At 41.8% G+C, this 21,116-nt stretch overlaps 1 protein-coding gene across 1 annotated transcript in view; it reads right to left on the reverse strand.

Annotated features, from left to right (window-relative positions):
- JADE3 (jade family PHD finger 3) overlaps window positions 1–19,000 on the reverse strand; it is a gene marked incomplete at its 5' end in the record, with an annotated part of 46,069 nt that extends 27,069 nt beyond the window's left edge. The window contains 3 exons of the mRNA XM_081081957.1: window positions 2,385–2,542; window positions 18,107–18,183; window positions 18,955–19,000. Of these exons, the coding sequence (XP_080938083.1) occupies window positions 2,385–2,542; window positions 18,107–18,183; window positions 18,955–19,000 (281 nt within the window). The remainder of the gene's footprint in view (window positions 1–2,384; window positions 2,543–18,106; window positions 18,184–18,954) is intronic.
- Between the last annotated feature and the right edge of the window lie 2,116 nt (window positions 19,001–21,116).

Raw genomic sequence — 21,116 nt, forward strand, 5'->3', positions numbered from 1 at the left:
TCCTATCTTCTTCGTTTTTCTCACCATAATATCTTTTGGTTCATCACGAATTTTCTTTCCTAACATTTACCCATTTTCCAATTTGCTTCCTTTGTCTTATTCTTCTTGTAATAAAAACTGTGTATTGAAAACCTACTATTTGACTAGTGGGAGTTCTGCTGTTAGGTAGCCTATAGTCACATCTTGTTGTCTTAAAAAAAATTATATCTATATCTATATCTAATCTATATCTATATATCTCTCTCTATATATATAATTGATTTCAGAGAGGAAGCTAGAGAGAGATAGAAACATCAATGATGAGAGAGAATCATTGATCAGCTGCCTCCTGCATGTTCCCCACTGAGGATTGAGCCCGCAACCCAGGCAGTGCCCTGACCGGTTTGAACCATGACCTCCTGTTCATAGGCTGATGCTCAACCACTGAGCCATGCTGTTGTGTCTTTCTTTATGTGCCCTAAATCACATTTCCTTACCCATCTATATAGTCCTTTATTTGTAATTTATAGTTTATTTACATAAAATGAGTGTGTATAACATTAGTGGGGTATAAATGACATACATGAAACTGTATATATTTTAAATGTACAAACTAATAAGTTTTGGTGCGCACACACACACACACACACACACACACACACACATCTCTGCAACCAACACTACAACCAAGATAATTAATATATCCATCACCTCCAAAAGTTTCCTTGTGCCCTCCTGCTCCACTGTCCCCTTCCAAAAAACTACTGACCTTGCTTTTACACAGTAGTATGGTACTGTAAAAATGACTGTGCAGCTGAAATTGTGAAAAAGCAACCTTAATAATCAACGGGGAAAGTTATGATTGCTCAGTGATCCTTAAAATTTTTTAAAAATATATTTGTATTGATTTCAGAGAGGAAAGGAAAGGGAGAGATAGAAACATCAATGATGAGAGAACTGTTGATAGGCTGTCTCCTGCATGCCCTGTACTGGAATTGAACCCAAGACCTTTCAGTCTGCAGGCCAACACTCTATCCACTGAGCCAAACCGACTAGGGCTACCCTTAATTTTTTTTCAAAACAAATGTCTGTTGACATCCAAGGGGTAGGGACTCTCTGTTACTGCTGGGTGAGGCTGGGAGTTCTGGATCCCCATGAAGCCTCCACTGATACCTCTCTCACTGGAAATGGAAAAAGCACCTTACTACTGCTCCCTATGTGGCCTCCTCCACTGACATCACAGGAGGAGGTGGTACCCTCATTACCACTAGGAAATGAAATTCAAGGATGTGATTTTTGCCCTTTATGAACCTAATATGCACTAGAAATAGATGTACAATGAGATGTATAATTTCTCATAGTATCCAAGAGGTCCCACCAACCCCTTTATCTGTTGCTATCTCTTTCCTTCCCTCTCTTTCATTGCTCACTCACTCACTCACTCACTCACTCAAACTTATACCAAGCACTAGTGGCCCTGCGCATGAATCCGTGCTCGAGTAGCTCGCTGCCACTTGCCTCAGCTAGCTGCCCTGCCCACCGTCACTCATAGCTCTCTGCCGCACACAACTTGCTGTCCCACCCTCCTGTAGCTCTCTGCTGCTTGTAGCTCACTGCCCCGCCCTCCTGCTGATTGGTCGTTATGTGATGGCATCCTGACCAATTTGCATATCACCCTATTATAAGTATAGATTTTGTTTCATGCCAGCCTTTCTGAAAAGCACTGGGAACACAAAGATGAGTAAGAAAAAGTGGCTCCCAAAACCAGTCATTACTCTTGAGGAGCTGAACTTACTACTGCCTCTGGCAGAAAAGTCCTCTCCCCTTTCCACAAAACCAAAATCCTCTTCTATTTGAACTTTCTTCTCAAGTCTTTGCAAATGAAGGTTATGTGCTTATAGTCAACCTAATTGTTACAGCTATCCCCTTTCATTTGTGTTCATGCATTTTACAAACTCTTAAGTGTTTTGGCCTTCTATTTATAGATGCTATCACTGTAAGGCCCTTCTATAATGAAACAAGTTGTCATGGGGTAATGTATTAATAGGGTTATTATGGGGTTATGTAATTAATGCTCTAATAAAGACTAATAAATGCTATTGATTGTTGAGTCAGACCTGGAAATCCTGGTCTCCAAAATCTTATCACATCTCAGGATTGGACATTAAACAGTTTTATTCTGTAAATGGGCACATCTTTTATCTGTAAATAAATGACCCTGTCTTCAACTACTAACCTATCCTAGCCTGGTATACTCTGCCACTGGTCTGAGTGAACTGGTGATCAGGGTATGTTACTTTGTATTATAAATGTGTAATTAGCCACTCAACATCTCTCCCCAAGCAGCACACAGATAAACATAAGAACATTCATTCCCTAAGTCAAAGATGCAAGCATGCAAATACCTGAGGGAAGGCTGTGGAAGTGTGTCTGGATTGGCTGGTACCTGGACTCCCTTTTCCCATTCTTCTTTCCATGTATCCGTAAAGAGGTAATAGCTGTCAGGATTAATGTGGTGAGAATCTGACAGCTTCATGGCACTGATGAGGTCCTTCCGGAACACCTGGGAAGACATTGCACACAGCATGAATGAACTAAAAACATTTAATGTTATTTTAAAAAGACCCACCAACTCCATACTTCAACAAGAGAGACATCTCTAACTTCCTAAATGGTCAGATCAACTCCTATTTGTATGTGAAGGAACTGCTGAGCTAAAGCCAGCCCGATCAACTCCTATTTGGAAGAGGTTTGAAGTATTGACAGGGAAGCCAGTTTGCTCTGGATTTAATAAAGAGTAAACAAAGTGTTCCTTCCTGAATTATTTTCTTGGGTTCCTTGAACTTAAATGAACAATACAGGTTACTCTAAATAAAACAGTTTGTATAAAACAAATCATCCTTAACTCTCTAAAATTAAGCAACAAGTATCCCTCTGATAGCTTACAATTTTTTTATTTAGCCATTACCTTATTTTTTGATTATTTACTCAGAAATAATTTTAGATTTACAGAAAAGTTACAAAAATAGTACAAAGCTCCCACACACCCTTCACATAGTCTCTTTTAATGTTAACATCATATATAACAAGCATATAATTACCTAAACAATAAAATTCACGTTGTTACAATACTATTAATTTACAGACCTTATTAAAATCTTACTAATCCCTCCTCCCCCATGTCCTTCTGTTCCAGAATTCAATCAGGATCCCACATTGCAATTAGTTATGTCTCCTTAGTATCCTCCAATTTGTGACAATTTCTCAGTCTTTCCTGACCTTGGCTTTTGAAGCATACTGGTCATGTATTTGATAGAATGTCCCTACAATCTGGGTTTGTGTGTTCTCTTGTGATTAGATTGAGGAAACAAAGAGATTCACTATAGTTCATTTTCTGTACCCTAAGCACAACTAGGTACTGACGATAAGGGAATGAAGATCCATCGCAACTTTGATGTCCTAGCTGAAAGGGCCCCGGGTGACTAAGGGGCGCAGAGATGTGCTCACCAGCCTGGAAACATGACTTCAGTGGCGGTGGCACCTAAACTTTGTGATTTTGCCTTTTCAACAACAGAAAGAAAAGTATGGCATGAGTTCTTAAGTATGCCATTAGTCCTGCAACAATGTCAGTGATGAGCCCCAGTTAACATCTAAGCAACAAGGAAATACAATTTCACATGAAAGCAAACATACACTGGTCCATACCTCACGTACTAATTTCTAATTCTGAAAAAAATGAAACTACTTGCAGGCTGAAGACAAATGTGCCCACGTTTCTAGAAGATCAAAGGAAGAGATGCTATTGAGCAAACATTTTAGCCTTTAATACTAATAAAGGTTCTCTGAGGAGAAACACTGTCCAGACTGTGTGTAACATGAAAGTAGAGGCACAGAGCATTTCCAAAGAAGCAATTAAATCTCAGTTGGTACAGTTCTTTTTAAACTGACATTTCACAGAGTATAGAACTGAACTATCACATAATCAAATGATGCCATTTAAATGAATAAGGACTCATTCCATTTGCTACTTTCCAGGGACAACTCTGCAAATGCTTGTTGGTTTCACTTAGGGAAGAACATCTACATCTAGCCCTGGAGCCACATATGGCCCCTGAAATCATTTGATCTGTTCCTGCCAAGGCATTAGGGGTGCATTAATTAAATGATTGACCAAATATAGCAGGCTAATTTTTAAGTTGGTAATTTTGTATGGCCCACGAATCTATATATATAAAATGCTAAGTGTCTGACTGTCTGACCGGTCACATTGATGTGCACTGACCACCAGGGGGCAGATGCTCAACACAGGATCTGCCGTGATGTGCACTGGCCATTTACAAAGAGACAGCACCACAGACCTGGTGCCCACAAAACAATACTCAGCTTCCCCCAAGTGAGACACAGGCCATGCCACCACCCCGGAGCCACAGCCCACCAAATCACAGCCTATGCTGACAAGACCCCATGGCGCAAAATGCGGCCCACAGCCCAGCCAAACCCAGAAATGGTGGCTGTGGGTGCCGGGTAATGCTGTCACGTAGCAATGCCTGGCTTCCTCTCCCTAGAAACTAGCCCCCTTGGAGTTTCTTCAGCCCAGGAACATGACTTGCTTTATAGCCAAATATTTTACACTTTAACCAAATGCCTGTGAGGTGTTTTCCCATGCCTCATCTTATTTGATCCTCACAGAAGTCCTAGAGTAGGTAGATAGGAGACTCGGTGGAATCCTATTTTCATTAGCTGGAAAACGGAGATTTAGAAAGCTTAGAAACTTGACCTGACTGTAAAGTCAGAAATGGTGGCCTTGAAAATGACTTCAGGTTTTCTCACTGCGCAGAATATAGTCAAACACTACTGCAGTTAAATATTTTACCCTTTGTTCTCCCTGCGTGATCTCTAATAATAATGTGCTTTGTGTTGATATTTACTGCTGTGTCGCTGACAATTACCAGAAAGAGAAGTTGGGGTGCTTCACTGGGCTGGAAAAAGTTTAGCTACATCAGAAAGCAGGTCTAAGTAAGCAAGTTTATTCTATATCTATAAAAGGCTAAGTGGACTTGTGCATGCACAATACATATACAGCTCTTGCTGGCGCCAATCGCACGTGTGTGCTTGATCTGTCACTGTCGATTGTGAATTTGGTTGACACTTCTATTATAAAGGGCAAATACTGATACTAAAATATTTCTTCTAATTAATTTCCTTTCAATGTGCACAAGTTTGTGCACTGGGCCACTAGTGATGTTATAAATGTCCAAATGACCCTTGGCAGATAAAAGGTTTCCCACTTCTGATTTAGAATTAGTAATATGATCTGAGCAAAGTAGAGAAGGACACCAACCTTAAACATGCTGGTGGCCAGGTGGCAACAATATGACCTTCTTAACCAAGAATCCTAGCCAATTAAAGTTAATTGGGTGCTCTGCAGGGAAAAATTAAATCTACAGAAAACAAAAACTGGTGATTTAATACATAATGCTTTGTATAAGGGGGTAAGAGAAGATCATAGACATAGCCATTTAACATGTTTTACACAGAGCTCAGTGTTCTGGGTGGCTAGTGGAAGAAAGAGAATCAACCATTTTGCTGAACGCTCTAATCCAGTGGTTCTCAACCTTGGCTGCACATTAGAATCACCTGGGAATCTTTTTAAAATCCTGATTTCTGGGCCTCACCCCATAACAAAGAAAAAGAATTTCCAGAGGACAAGGCCCAGAAATCAGGATTTTAAAAAGATTCCCAGGTGATTCTAATGTGCAGCCAAGGTTGAGAACCACTGCTCTAATCCATTTCTACAAATTACTAGAGTGCCTTTAATGAGCCAGTGGTTAAGTGGTGGTCACAATTTACACATGTGCTAAACTACAAAAGACTGTAGTGTGGGAAATCCTATCTTAGCTCTATAGCCTCAGCCAGTTTTGCTCAGTGGATAGAGCGCTGGCCTACAGACCAAAGGGTCCTGGGTTCGATTCTGGTCAAGGACATGTACCTTGGTTGCAGGTTCCTCCCCGGCCTGGGCCCTGGTTGGGGCTCGAGCAGGAGGCAGCCAATCAATGTGTTTCTCTCACATTCATGTTTCTCTCTGTCTTTCCCTCTCTCTTCCACTCTCCCTAAAGATCAATGGAAAAATATCCTCGGGTGAGGATTAAAAAAAAAAAAAAAAGAATATTAGAGCCAACTATTTTTCAACCTCCTAAAATATTTTGTTTAAAAATATGTTTTTATTGATTTTAGAGAGAGGAAGGGAGAGAGATAGATAGAAACATCAATGAGAAACAGATCAGCTTCCTCCCGAAAGCCCCCACCAGGGATTGAGCTCACAACTTGCGCATGTGCTGTCCGGGAATTAAATCATGACCTGCTGGTTCATGGGTCAATGCTCAACCACTGAGCAACACCAACTGGGCACCATGTCATTATTTTCTATGTTCTATACTTCACAATATAAATCAAGTGACTATAAAACATGCTTTGGGTTTAATAACACCACAGTATCTAATCACATAGCACAAGTTATGTCTTTATATCTCTCTATAAAAAGTCTAATATGCAAAGTGTCCCCTCAGGAGTTTGACCTACCGAGAATTTGTTCACTCGCTATGCTGTGTGCTGACCACCATGGGGTGGCATGAAATGAAGGGAGGCCCTGGCCACTGGCCGGTGGCCACTAGGGACCTACCTGTGCATGAATTTCATGCACTGGACCTCTAGTTTAATATAAGTGCTGATAAAAATCTGTCTTGCACAGTGTCATAAGTAACCTGGAAATATATTGTAGTGGGTTGAATGGTGCACCCCTCCCCCCCCACCAAAAAAAAGATCTGTTTACATTCTAATTTCTAGAACCTGTATATGTTACCTTATTTGGAAAATAGATCTTTACAGATGTAGATTTAAGAATTTATGAGATGAAATCATCCTGGAGTATTGGGGGGAGAGGGAGCTATACAAGAATATAGCAGAGGGAGATTTGAGGCAGAAGAGGAGAAGGAGGCAGTGTGATCACAGAGCAGAGACTGGAGTGACTCATGGATCTACAAGTCAATTAACTGCTGACAGTCACCAGAACCTGGAAGAAGCAAAAACCAGAATCTCTTCTACAATTTCTAGAAGGAGTGCAGCCTATCCAATTTTGGACTTCTGGCCTCCAGAACTGAAAAAGAATTTCTTGTTTTAAGCCTCCCAGTTTGTGGTAATTTGTTACAGCAACCCTAGGAAACTAATACACATATTTACCAAACAGAAGAACAACTTGAAGATTCCAGATAAAGAGACAGAAAAGCAGAGGTCAATTAAATCTGGCCTTTGTGCATGACTCTAGAAATACCAAACCTCCAGGAACAGGCGCTCTTTGAAGTCTGGGAAACTTGGGACCGTAAGAACACCAATCAACTCAGACCTATTTTTTTTAGACATATTTTTTCTTAAGCAAGTGAAGACTAAATCCAAAGATAATTTTTCCCTTCTGCCTTTAGAGGGGGAAAAAAGCAGACTTATAAGCCTGATTTCAATTTCATAAGCTGACCAGATTAAACAGCATCAGATCCAAAGTTTCTAGAGATGCATCTTTACACAAGGCAGAGTCTGTCTTATCTTACTATAGACGTCAAATATCTCAAGCATGACGCAGAACATAAAATGTTAAAGAGGAGAGAGGAATGTAAGCTCAGTACTCAGGCAGACATCTCCAAAGTGATGTGAAATATACAGGGTGGGGCAAAAGTAGACTTACAGTTGCTCATATAAAATAATACAATAAGCAATAATAGAAGAATAAATTGTGTTTTGCATACTCACAACTGTACGCTACTTTTGCCCCAACCCTGTATTCACCAGCTGGCCTCATGAATCTGCTTCTGATAAGAAAAGGCATTTTTTAGGTTTTAAAATGAATACAGCCCGGCTGTGTCGCTCAGTGGTTGAGTGTTGACCTATGAACCCCTTTTAAAAAATGTATTTAAAAAATAGAGACCAATAAAATAGCTATAGTGTATTCTGGTTAGAGGTAGGTGTGTGTGTGTGTTTAATGTTTTTACTGATTTCAGAGAGGAAGGGAAAGAGAGAGAAACATCAATGATGAGAATCACTGATTGGGTGCCTCCTGCATGCCCCTTACTGGGGATTGAGCCTACAATCCTGGCATGTGCCCTGACAGGGAATTAAACCCTGACCTCCAGGTTCATGGGTTAATGCTTAACCACTTAACCACACTGGCTAGGTGAGGGTGTGAATTTTATACACATATAGTGGCACACTTACACACACACGCGCACACACACACACACAATTTGTATATTATTTTCAGTGAGCAACCAAAGGACTTGTATGCATGCAGATTAGCATAACCAATGGACACAGACACTGGGGCGGTGGGGGCTTGCTGGGGTAGGAATGGGTTGGGAAGGGAGGGGGGAAAAGGAGACTATGTCAAACTTTAGACAATAAATAAAGGGAAAATATAAAAGGATAAACCTAAAACCTAGAAAAAAGTTAACTGGCTAGGTAGGATGAAAATAGGGAGGAGAGAGACAAAAGCTAGATCTCTCTGAATGTATTTTGTTTCATGGTTTGATGTTTGAACCAGGCAGATGTTTTAATATAGTTAAAAATAAAATTAAAAAAATCTTTAAAGGACCTGGCTGGGTGACTCAGTTGGCTGGAGTGTCACACCATACACCAAAAGGTTGCAGGTTTGATTTCAGGTTAGGGCACATACCTAGGTTGTGAGTTTGATCCCTGGTCGGGGTGTATATGGGAGGTAACTGATCAATGTTTCCTTCTTACACCAATGTTTCTCTCCCTCCCCCTTTCTCTCTCTCTCAAATCAATAAAAACATATCCTCAAGTGAGGATTTTAAAAAATCTTTATAGAAAGGAAAATGGGCCCTAGCTGGTGTGGCTCAGTGGTTGAACATCGACCTATGAACCAGGTCTCAGTTCGATTCCTGGTCAGGGCACATGCCTGGGTTGTGAGCTTGATCCCTAGTGTGGGGTGTGCAGGAGGCAGCCAATCCATGACTCTCTCTACTCATTGATGTTTCTATCTCTCTCTCCCTCTCCCTTCCTCTCTGAAATCAATAAAAATATATTTTAAAAAATAAAGGAAAATGGGTCCCAGGACAGACTACCTGAATTTGTCTACTGGGTTCATCACTTAATAGTTTGGGGCAAGTTATCTAAATTCTCTGTTACTCCTCTATAAAATGGGGATAATAATCACACTTATCTCAGAAGGATTATTATTAAGGATTAAATGGGTGAATTTGCATAAATGGCTTAGCATGGTACTGGGATCATGGTTACTGCTAAATAAAACCTGGCTGCAGTTATTTGATTATCATCATAGTCTTTGCTTTATTTCTAAAAGCAGAAAAAAATATACAGCCGAGTTCTCCTATCTAGTCCATATAGTAAATGATGAGGTAAAGGAGATCAAGGCTCAACCAAAATGTGCATGGTTTGGCTCCCAAAGACAGGGTTCCCAGGCAAAAGCTCCATCAGGAACTTTAACCAATGTTCTATAGGCCATGAGGTAATGCAGAATGTTAGGGTCAACGAAGGAGGAACGTTCGCACGAGGCCAAAAGGATTAAAAATTATGAATTTATTAGGTCATCTGGATACCAGATAAGAAAAGGCCCAAATGGCACCAGCACCCAGGGATGGGGAGTCAGAGGTTTTAAAGGACTCTAGGCGGGCTTTTTCTGGGTGAATTCTTGGGGCGGGTCCAGATCCTGGAAAGGTCTGGAGGGGAAGGATAATGGTCTCAGCAAGTGGAATGTGGTCTCAGCGAAAGGGAATGTTGGCTGTGAAAGTGGTCTAAAGGTCAGTTCCCAGGGGAAGGGTACTGATTCAATGATTTGATCAAACCTAACACAGAAACTTCACAAAATAAAACATGGTCATTTGTTGCTAAGTTGAAGATTATGAACGAGGGATCTGGATACTGACATTGACCTAGGACTCCGTGGTCGGCAAACAGCGGCTCGCGAGCCACATGCTGCTCTTTGGCCCCTCGAGTGTGGCTCTTCTTGAGCCTTAGGAACACCCTAATTAAGTTAATAACAATGTACCTACCTATATAGTTTAAGTCTAAAAAATGTGGCTCTCAAAAGAAATTTCAATCGTTGTACTGTTGATATTTGGCTCTGTTGACTAATGAGTTTGCCAACCACTGACCTAGGTAATGAAGTTGAGAAGTTTTACACGTTCTTAATTGTGTGCCTATTTTATATGCACTGGTAGTTTCCCCAAAAGTTCCTGAAACAAAAAGACTTTATACTTACCAGATAACTGCTCATTTATGGTCAAAGAGGGGATTCACAGGCTAACATACAGCCCAGAAACTATGCCAAATCCAACAGTGCATGCACATCTTGGCCTCTCAGATGCTTGCAGAAACAAAGGAGGCCTCACTATGAATTCAATTAGAATATCAATGCTTAACCTGCTAGAGCCACTAAATGAAAATGCCCTTTTACTGCTTTCATTAACATCTCTCAGTGGGCAGTTTCTTAAAGCACAGCTAGTCTGAACATTTCTGTGACTTTTTTTTAGAGGAAAAGCCAAACATTTACTTCCTGTATGACACAAAGGGGAACACTGTCTGGTCCTTGTGAACGAATCAGAAAGAGATTGATCAGTTTTGGTTCATAGCCACTTAAATCTGAAACTATACATAATTGACCACAAACAGATGTGTCATCCCCAAAGCACAAAGAAACAAAACAGTTGCAAACACGGTAACTATATTTAACTAAAGAGAGTTAACTTTAAGCGATTTTCTTAGAATTATACAACCTTAAGGCAAAATTTTCAGGTTATCTAGAAGAATCAATCACTCAGAGCTGAGAAAACCTAGAAAAGAATACAAGCTTATTCTTATAGGGTAACAAAGGAACCCAGTATTGTCAAGACGTTATGTCACACATTGATTTTCCAATGAAGCAAAGCATATGTAATTTCTAAGTTTAAAACTTTAAAAATTATGCAAATATTTTTCATGGAAATAGTTTTCAAATGGTTGAATTCTCAAGTTTCTTATAAAAAATAAATGGGACATTTTTGATAGCTATGGGCTGACATTAACTGGAACATCAATTGCCATGAAGCAATGTGCTTTGGGATCGCTTAGTTAGGTTGGATTATTCCTCCTACCCCATACCAATCAGAGTTGTATGCATCCTGGTAATGGAGGAAAGGGCGTAATTGAGTTTGACTTGGAGATCTGGGCAGGCTTCACATAAGAGATGACATATGTGGTTTGCTTTGCAAGTTTCTTTCCCATCAATGTCCCTTGTGCAATAAGTGTGCGTTTGCAAGCTTAGTGCTTTTTATCTTCTGGAGGCCAGAAAATAAAATAATCAAGCTTGTTAGAAAAACAGAGTCATGTAAACAGGCTCTATTTGAGGGTATTGCAGTGCTTTCTGCTGAGTTAAAATATATGAGCTTTCACTCTGCTGCTATGAAAGTTTGGGACATAAGAAGTGAGACTCTGAGCTTATAGCTGATATGCAGCCAATGCTTGAAGATAGGTTCATATGTTTTATAGACCAGTAAGACTAATAGGTGAAAATATCCTGGCTTTGAGAAAGAATGGAAGACTTCTTAATAAATTCAAATTGGCATATAGTACTATGTGCTTTTTTAGGGCAACTAGCTTTTAAAAAACATCTTTAATAGCATGGATCCCTTTTTAAAAATATGTTTTTAATGATTTTTTTAGAGAGAGAGGAAGGGAGAGGGAGAGAGAAACATTGATGAGAGAGAAACATTGATCAACTGCCTCCTGCACACCCCCTACTGGGATCGAGCCCACAACCCGGGCATGTGCCCTGACCAGGAATTGAACCATGACCTGCTGGTTCATGGGTCAATGCTCAACCATTGAGCCACACCAGCCAGGCAGCATGAGCCCTTTTGAGAATCAAATGAAGACTAGTAGCCTGAAAAAAAATTACAGATAAAAACATACCCTTAAAAGTCTGCATACAATTTTTAGAAGGTACTAAAGCTCCTGAACTCTACATGGGATTCACACACCCCTAGGAAACTCTTCTCTAAAGGAGAAATCAGAGAAAGGCATGTACAGGAATCTCACCAAAGCACTAAACATCAAAGACAATATGTATGTATTAATGCAGCCAATTGTGGCTCAGAAAAAAATCATTTATATTTCATTTCAATCACTAACACCCAGTAAATAGACAAGGTTTCATCTTGGACCTGTAGAGGGTCAGAAAGAAGAAACCCATCCTTATAGGAAAAAGAAGGCAGGGCAGGCATCAAATTAATTTTTTGTTGTTGAACCTATTAGAGAGAGGAGTCATAGGACAAATGGCCAACTCAGAGACAGGCATGTCTACAGGGTGACAAAGGGTAGGAGCATTTGTTTACCTAGGGCAGAAGCCACAGTAGGAACATTAAACTAGAAATTGTGATGAATTGCTGGGGCCACATGAGGACTACTGTGAGAGTCAACATTCCTGGGGGCTGTACCCATAGGAGTTTTCCACCCTCTTGTAAGCTTCTTTAGACACCCAACCCAGCTCTCCTAGGGAAGATGGGGGTAAACCTGGAGAAACGCTCCCCTAGTGGTGTTGTCAAGGCCCCCGGCTCCTTTACTGAACAAAAGGCTTCATCAAGTGAGGGCACTGGTATCATTTCATTAGTGCTGGTGTTGTGCCCAGATTTCAAAGTTCCCAAGACCTCCAGGGAGCCAGTCAGTCCGATGCAAAAGCAAAGTCATTTAGTTCAAACCCAGGTTTGGCTCCCCTGACACACTCACCGATGCAAAGGTAAGCTCCAGTGGCCGGGAGAGAGAGAGAGGCCTGATGGGACCGGGGGTTTTAAAGGGGGGTGGAGTGAGGGCAGGAGAGGGGACTGTGGGCCCCGCCGATTGGCCAGGCGCTAGTTGGTACAGGATGTGGTCATAGTGATGGCGTGCACTTCCCTTGATTATTATTGGTCAGTCCAGAGAAATCCTGGCTAGCAGCGGCTTCTTCCCTTGAGGAAGCACATGGCACCGTCCCAAAATGGAGGACCTAAGGCAAGATGGAGGGCGCACGTGGCTCTGTCCCAAGATGGAGGACCCAAGGCAAGATGGAGGGCGCAGTCCCTGTCCGGCTCCTGCTGCTGCCGCTCGAACTCGGCACAAGGCAGGATGGCCCTCCCGCACAGCACCCGCAGCTGGCCCGCAGGCAGACCGGGACTCCAGCGCGTCTGGGCGGCACAGGCCCAGCAAACGGGGTGCGGCCGGTGGAGCGGCCCAGCCCCGGAGGAGCGGCATCCGCCCGGAGCAGGCCCGGCCCATGGGGCCGGTGCACCGCAGCATGGCGGCCTCCCCGAGCTAGGGCACGCTCCTCACTCCGCTGCCGCCGCTGCTGCACCGGCCCGGTCTGGGGGGCAGTGGGCGGGTGGTAGCCCGCGCCGGGCTCCCGCCGTGGGCCGGGGAGCCAATGCCGCCGCCCCCATGGGGCCCGGCGGTCGGCCCACGCAGGCCCCGGTCCCTCCGACCGGGCCCCAAGGGCCGCATGGACCCCCGGCCCCAGCGCGGGCAAGCAGGGAGCCGACCACGGGGGAAGGGAGGAAAGAGCCAGGCGGTGAGGCCTTCCGCTCCCATGACCTCCCCCGTGGTCGGTCGCCGCCCGGCCCCACCCCTCGGCCCGCCGCCGGCCACCACGCAGCGGGTCCGGACACTCGGGTCCGGGGAGGCCAAGCCCTACGGCAGCCCAGCGGCCAGACTCCTCCTCCCGCACCACCCGGAGAGGCGGGCGGTGCGCCTTACACTGGGGGGAAAGGAAAAGCACCCAGACTCAGCCTCCCTGTGTGATCTAAGGGAGAAGCCAAGCCTTCATTTACAGGAGGAAGAACCTCAAGGACATAGACTGAGAAGACCAGAGGATACCTGCTGCAGGTAGACAGGGGGAAATGAGGTGGGATCCAAAAAGCCCTACCCCTTAAGTCCACCTCCCCCATCTCACCCCCAGACTCCGGACCACTGTGCCATCCAAAGACAAAGAACACCATCCCTCCCCCATGCCCTACACCACCATGCTAATGCCTCCAGTGTAATAGTGGTTTACAGCTAGGAGAGCTGCAAAAGGTAATCTCTCTGAGGACAAGCACAAAGGGAAGGCTCAAAGCCAAGGTCACTAGAGGAATTCAAAGTCTCTGGTACCCGCATACACTGCTGACTGGAGTGTAAACTGATGAAACCTATTTGGGCAAAAATCTGGCATTCCCTCATTTGGTTAAATAAATTTACCATATAGCCCATTACTATATTCCACACCTGGTGTTACTCAAGACAACTGAAAACATAATGTCCACAGAAAAATTTGTACATGAATGTTCATGGCAGTGTTATTCTTAACAGTCTAAAAATGGAGATAATCCAATTGTTCATCAACTAATGAATAAATAAAATGTGATATATCTATACAATGGACTATCATTCAGTAATAAAAAGATGAAGTACTGATACATGCTAAAACATGCATGAAACCCCAAAAGGTTATCCAGAATGAAAGAAGCCAGACACAAAAGGCTATATATTATGCTTCCATTTATATCAAATATCTAGAATAGGCAAATCCATAGACAGAAATTAGATTAGTGGCTGGCAGGGGCTGGGAGTAGGCGTTGGGGAATCACTACTAATAGGTAAGGGTTTCTTTCTGGGATGATGATAAGGTTCTAAACTTGGATTGTGGCAATGGTTACGTAACTCTGTGAATATACTAAAACAGGGGTGGGCAAACTTTTTGACTCGAGGGCTACAATGGGTTCTTAAACTGGACCGGAGGGCCGGAACAAAAGCATGGATGGAGTGTTTGTGTGAACTAATATAAATTCAAAGTAAACATCATTACATAAAAGGGTACGGTCTTTTTTTTAGTTTTATTCATTTCAAACGGGCCGGATCTGGCCCGCGGGCCGTAGTTTGCCCACGGCTGTACTAAAACCTACTGAATTATACACTTTAAATGGATAAATTGTATGGTGTGAGAATTATATTTAAAAAAGATGTTTAAAATGTTTTATTCAAAAAGGAGATTGTTGGGGTGTCCATGGACATTACCTGAGAGGCCTTGACGTGCACTCCCACCCAGTAATCACAAGGTGCCCCTCCTCCTCAATGTGATATCAGCAGAGACTGTCACTATAGCCCATCAGTAATGTGGTACCCTTACCACCACCACCCCCCTGCTATCAGGTAGGCAACAAGGAGTAAGGAAAGTTAAGAATAACCCTCCTCCTTTCCCAGAGAGATAACAGAACTAGGCTAACAGCCTAGGAATTCTGCAACTGGTGATAAAAGTCAGCACCCCTCTTCCCCACCGGCCTGGTTATTATGGAGGCCTGATAAAACAGGTTTAAATAAGACTTAGTGTCGGATAACATAATTCCAAAAGAGTCCAGGATACAATGGAAAGCCACTCATCAAACTAAGAACTGGGAATGAGAAGAGACAATAGACACTAACAGCAAGATGACACAGATGTTAGAATTGTCTGACAAGAATTGTTAAAGCATCCATCATAAAAATGCTTCAGTGAGAAATTACAAACACTTTTGTGAAATGAATAAATTGAAAGTTTCAGCAAAGATATAGAGTATATAAAGACTAACCAAATGAAAAATTTGAAATGGAATAATTTAATAACTCAAACTCTGGGGACAGGCTCAATAGAAGAATGGAATTAACAGAACAAAGAATAAGGGAATAAGAAAAATTATGCAATCTGATCAACAGAAACAATATACACTGAAAAAAACCCTGAAGAGTCTGAGGGACCTGTGGGAAAATAACAAAAGAGATAACATTCATGAAATTGAAGTCCCAAGAAAAGGAGGAGAAAGAAGGTGGAACTGAAAAGAATAGTTGAAGAAATAATGGCTGAAAATTTCACAAACTTTACATAAGATATAAACCTAGACTTAAGAAGCTGATCAAACACCGAACAGGATAAACCAAAACAAATCTACGCCCGAGAACACAACAGTCTAACTTTGCAAAACAAAAGACAAAGACAAATCTTGAAAGTAACTGGAAAAGACATGACTGATTACCCGGAAGGGAGCAACTATTTGAATGACAGCAGACTTCTCAAATGCTGAAAGAAAAGTGTTGTCGAAGCAGAATTCTATATCAGTAAAAATATCCTTCAGAAACATAGGTGAAACCTAGACATTCTCAAAAAAAAAAAAAAAAAGAAAGAAAGAAAATTAAAAGAATTTATCACTAGAAGACTTACCCTAAAAGAGTGGCTAAAAGAAATTCTTCAAACAGAAGGTAAATGAACAAAAGGAAAGTTGGAAAATCAGGAATAAAATAATAGACTATCCTCTTCTTGAGTTTTATAAATAATTTTTGATGGTTGAAGCAAATATTCCAACAATGTTGAATGTAATTCTCAGTGTATGTACAAAAAATATTTTAAAAAATTATATAATAAAGGTAGGGGGTGTAAATGAACCTAAATGGTGGTAAAGTTTCTATATTGTTCTATAATATCTGGTTCTCTGTTTTATAACAGCATGTAAAATATAAATGAAAAAATTTGCTCTCAGGCGCTCAATTCCCCTTATGCCTTGCAACAAAACACTTATTCTCACTGACCTAGAAGCAACAGGTCTTAAGAACCAAAGCTCTTGAGCCACTCTATGTTCTAGGACTGGCTGTCCTCAGTAGGAAAGTAGCAAGGTTTCTTTGTCACCATTCTGTAGTCAAGGCCTCCTTTGGAGAGATAGGGAATTTATTCTGCTCCTGTTAATGTGCATTTTTTCCTAAGTTTTTCTGTATGACACAGACACATATAAACATACTCTGATATTCTACTGAGCCTAGAAAGATCCCTGGCAAAAGATGAAAATGGAAAGTGACCTCTGAGAAAGGGAGAGAGAGATGCTCACTCTGGCTTATACCCTAAAGCAATGTTCCCCACTCCCCCATATGGGGGCAGGTAGAACCTGTGACTTGCTTCTAATCAATAGAATGTAGCAAATGGGATGGGATATCACTCCCATGATCATGTTATGTTACGTAAGACTCAGTCCTAGCAGACGGGAGTAAAAACACTTTCCCCTTGCTGGCTTTGAAAAAGTAAGCTGCCATGTTTTGAGAGGATCTATGGAGAAGGCCACATGGCAAGGAACTATAAGCAGCATCCAGGAGTGGAGGGTAGTCCTCTGCCAAAAGCCAGCAAAATAATCCAGAGACCTCAGCCCTCCAGCTACAAGGAGATTAATTCTCCAAACAATCTGAGAGAGCTTAGAAGCAAATTCTTCCCTAGTCAAACCTCCAGATGAGAACACAGCCCAGCCAGCACACTGGCTACAGCCTTGAAAGATCTTAAAAAGAGAACGTAGGCACACTGTGCCCAGACTCCTGACCCACAGAAACTGAGATAATAACATGTGTACTGCTTTAAGCCACTAGTTTTGTGCTAATTTGTAATGCAGCAGTAGTTAACTAACACACCCTCTTTTCCTTTGCAGCCAAGGAAGTCTAGTCATAGAAGTGAAATATGCAGGCCAATTTCTCATTTAATTTTCACAGAGAAAAAGTCTACAGGATCCACTAAACCATTACCAAGTACAGCTCTGGCACTTTCCTGCCCTTGAGGCAGAACATGACCAATCTCACGAGGAGTAACACATTCTTCTTGGGCTGTCAGTGTTCTGAAGGCTGTAAGGACCCACCACAGGCCAGATCTCCAACCTGGTCAGTTATTCCCTTCTCCATCCACAACTTCCTCATCTATCCCTTCCTGCACTGCCTCCCATCTACCAACTTAGCTTTTTACAATGATAGGCCAGATCTTTGGGTCCTTCCCAATTCCCTAAGTCTAGCTCCCTTTGACTTCTTGGCTAAGGGGAGGCTTTATATTCTAAAGCCAGGCATTTAAGTGTAATTGCCAAAATGAAATCACAGTGTGATTACTGTTTTCCCAAAGGATAAAAGAGAATTGAATCTTTTTTGAAAAACAAAACAAAAACTCATCAGAAACAAGCCTTCCACTGGCACATAGTTTACTCCTTTCATCTCCAAGACCTGGGTATTGTAGATATGTAGACAGAAGGCAGCTATTTTTTAAGTCTAAAAATTGAATATCTGATCTCACCTCAGCAGATTTCTTGTGCACATTTGGAATTTTTGACTTGTTCCTATACCTTGAGACAGTAAAAGAAGTAGAAGGACCTGCAAAAGATAATTAGAAAAAATACAGAGACTTATTACCTGCTAATATAACTAAATGCCATCCAAGAGAATATGAAAGATATGATGGAGAAGAACATAGTAATCTCGTACATAACACTGAAGAAAGTTAAATTACAACCAAAAAAGCCTCATAATGGAGTTTAATGACATTTATAGGTGACCTCCCAGTGTGCAAAAGCTTCAGCAATAATAATGCTGAGGAGATTTGATTTGATATAATCATACCTTATAACATTTTGGGATAACATGATTCATGTTCCACCTGGAGAAAAAATATCTGCAAAAGCAACTGGTAAAACTAAAAATGTAGAACAAGTAATGTATATATCCTTCAGCACTTCCCCAAATGCTATTGTTAATAAGGTTGTTGCCTTTTACAATTGATGACTCATCCAGTCAAACATTTAGTACCTGAGCTGTAATTAGAATTGTAGGGCCTATAATTTATGCTCTTATACTTTTCTTCCTTTCTAAAAAAGCACTGTTAAATCATTATTTGATTTGGCATTTCTTTAGGTTAGTGAAAAGTGAAAAACAAATGCTATATGCCATACAAAACCAATTTTCCCACCTAACTTACCAATTTCTAATGAAATTTAAATTAAAAAAAATGGTACCCCAAGCTTTCTTTCCTAAAAACATTATTTTTTAACCACTGAAGAAAGATGAAACAGGCGGTCCTCAAGTCAAAGAAGCAATCCTTAAGGAATATAGATACAGGGGTTACCAGCCGTTGGCTGGATTACTCACTGCCATCTGAACTGTCACTGGTGCTGAAAGTTCTATGACGCTTCATTTTGTAGCATCCTGGGAAAGAGAACAACACTGAATGAAACAGTACACGCACACCCCCCAGAAGACAATCAACACTTTCCTCCAGATCCCAAGAAGCAGCAGCAGGCCAATCATACAAATCAAATGATTTTTGTCAAGAATATTCTCAAATGATCCAGAGCAGCGGTTCTCAACCTGTGGGTCGCGACCCCTTTGGGGGTCGAACGACCCTTTCACAGGGGTCGCCTAAGACCATCGGAAAACATATAATTACATATTGTTTTTGTGATGAATCACTATGCTTTAATTATGTTCCATTTGTAACAATGAAAATACATCCTGCATATCAGATATTTACATGACGATTCATCACAGTAGCAACATTACAGTTATAAAGTAGCAACGGAAATAATTTTATGGTTGGGGGTCACCATAACATGAGGAACTGTATGAAAGCGTCGCGGCATTAGGAAGGTTGAGAAAAGCTGATCTAGAGTGATGAGAGAAGAATACCACCAAATTCTCTAATATAGTGTGTGCCAAAGCCTGGGTGAGGACAGATATTAGCCTTAGGAGGAAGTCCATGCAGCAGAGGATGAATAGCATAGGATTGGCTGGAGTTTCAGATGTGGTCACATGACCAATGTCCCTCCAAACAGAGGGGGCAGGCATGAGGCCCTCACAAGCCAGGAGGAGCAGAAAAGGAAAAGGCAGTAGCAAAGGCAGAATTGTCAAAAGCCAAGGTTGAAAGGCATGAGACATGACCGGCTGAAGAATGAACAAGGGAAGTATGTCCCATCTTGAAGAGCACAACCACACTGCTCTTCTGCCTGCCTTTTCTCCCTCTTTCTCACTTTATCTCTGTCTCCATCCCAAAACAACTAGCCAAATTTAAAATTACATCTACACATGTACTGCAAGGAATGCTATAGAAAGCTCCTATTTGTCAAAATACATAATGCTTTTGACTAATTGGGACAAGTGTCTTTCCTTGTGTGTGTAGCCAATGGCAGATAAAAAAGTGGCCCCATCTTTCTAGAAACACTCCAGCACTAGAATGTAGAAAAAAAAGAGGACACAGATATGTCAAGTCACAAAGGAAGTGCTCAAAATATAAACTAGAAAAGACAGTGTATGTACAGTCAGTAACTGACATTCCATTATGTGCCACAGTATACAAAATGCTACTAGGGCCAATCATGATTCCACAAGGGACAATTGGCATGACAATGTGAAGAGCTACATGGACCCACCCCTCAGTGAAACCGGTGAAAATTATGTTAAAAAGAAACAAAAACCCACCAATTTAAAATCTAAGCTCATACAGCAAATGAAGAAGCATTTGTCAAAGGAAACCTACTAAAACTCAGTAAGTAAAGTAAGAGTCTATAGTATTTGGGCCTAGACCCATTCCCTTTATCCTCCATCCCAGCACAGATGTCAGTCACACCAGACTGGTACATCTAAGAACACAGAGCTCCCTTTGCCCCAGCTCCCAGCTGCAAGGCTTTCTTCCTGGGAGGGACAGGACATCAGCATTTCTCATCCTGTCCCCAGCTATCTATTGCTGAAGCTACGTTCCAGAAAAGTGTGGCAGAGAGGTGAGGGCTCACTTCTTCCAGGTGGCCCCCACTTCTGGGATGGAGGCTATGCCTTGGGTATGGTGGAATGAGTGTTCTACATTAGTAGAGGCAAACTTAGGAAGTTTTGGGGATGCCACTCAGAGGGAAATACATAATTGTCCCCACCCCTTGTAATAGAGCTGTGGCTCAGAGATTTTACCTAGTGGGAGAAGCAGGTCATAGAATAGAGGGCTCCAAATCTTCCCCCAGTGGTAATTACTTCATTTGTAACAGAGTGTGGAAAAGTTGTTCATGCCTAGGTTGGCTAGCAATGCTAGACAGAATCAGGGAAATAGAGAGCTGGAAGGAACCATTCTGAGTTCGGAAGCAATCTCAAACACTGATCTTGGGAACTATCCCTTCAAAGGAGCCCTAATTTGAATGGATCAGTTTGTGGAGCAATTTATATCGCTGGGCATTATTAAAAACAACAGAGCAATCAGCCAGCAATTAGTGAAAACTTAATAGCTGGGTGTGGTCAGGGAAAGAGACAAAAAGAGCCCTGCCAAGAAATAC

Source organism: Myotis nattereri, assembly GCF_964212035.1.
Source record: "Myotis nattereri genome assembly, chromosome: X".
Taxonomy (NCBI): domain Eukaryota; kingdom Metazoa; phylum Chordata; class Mammalia; order Chiroptera; family Vespertilionidae; genus Myotis; species Myotis nattereri.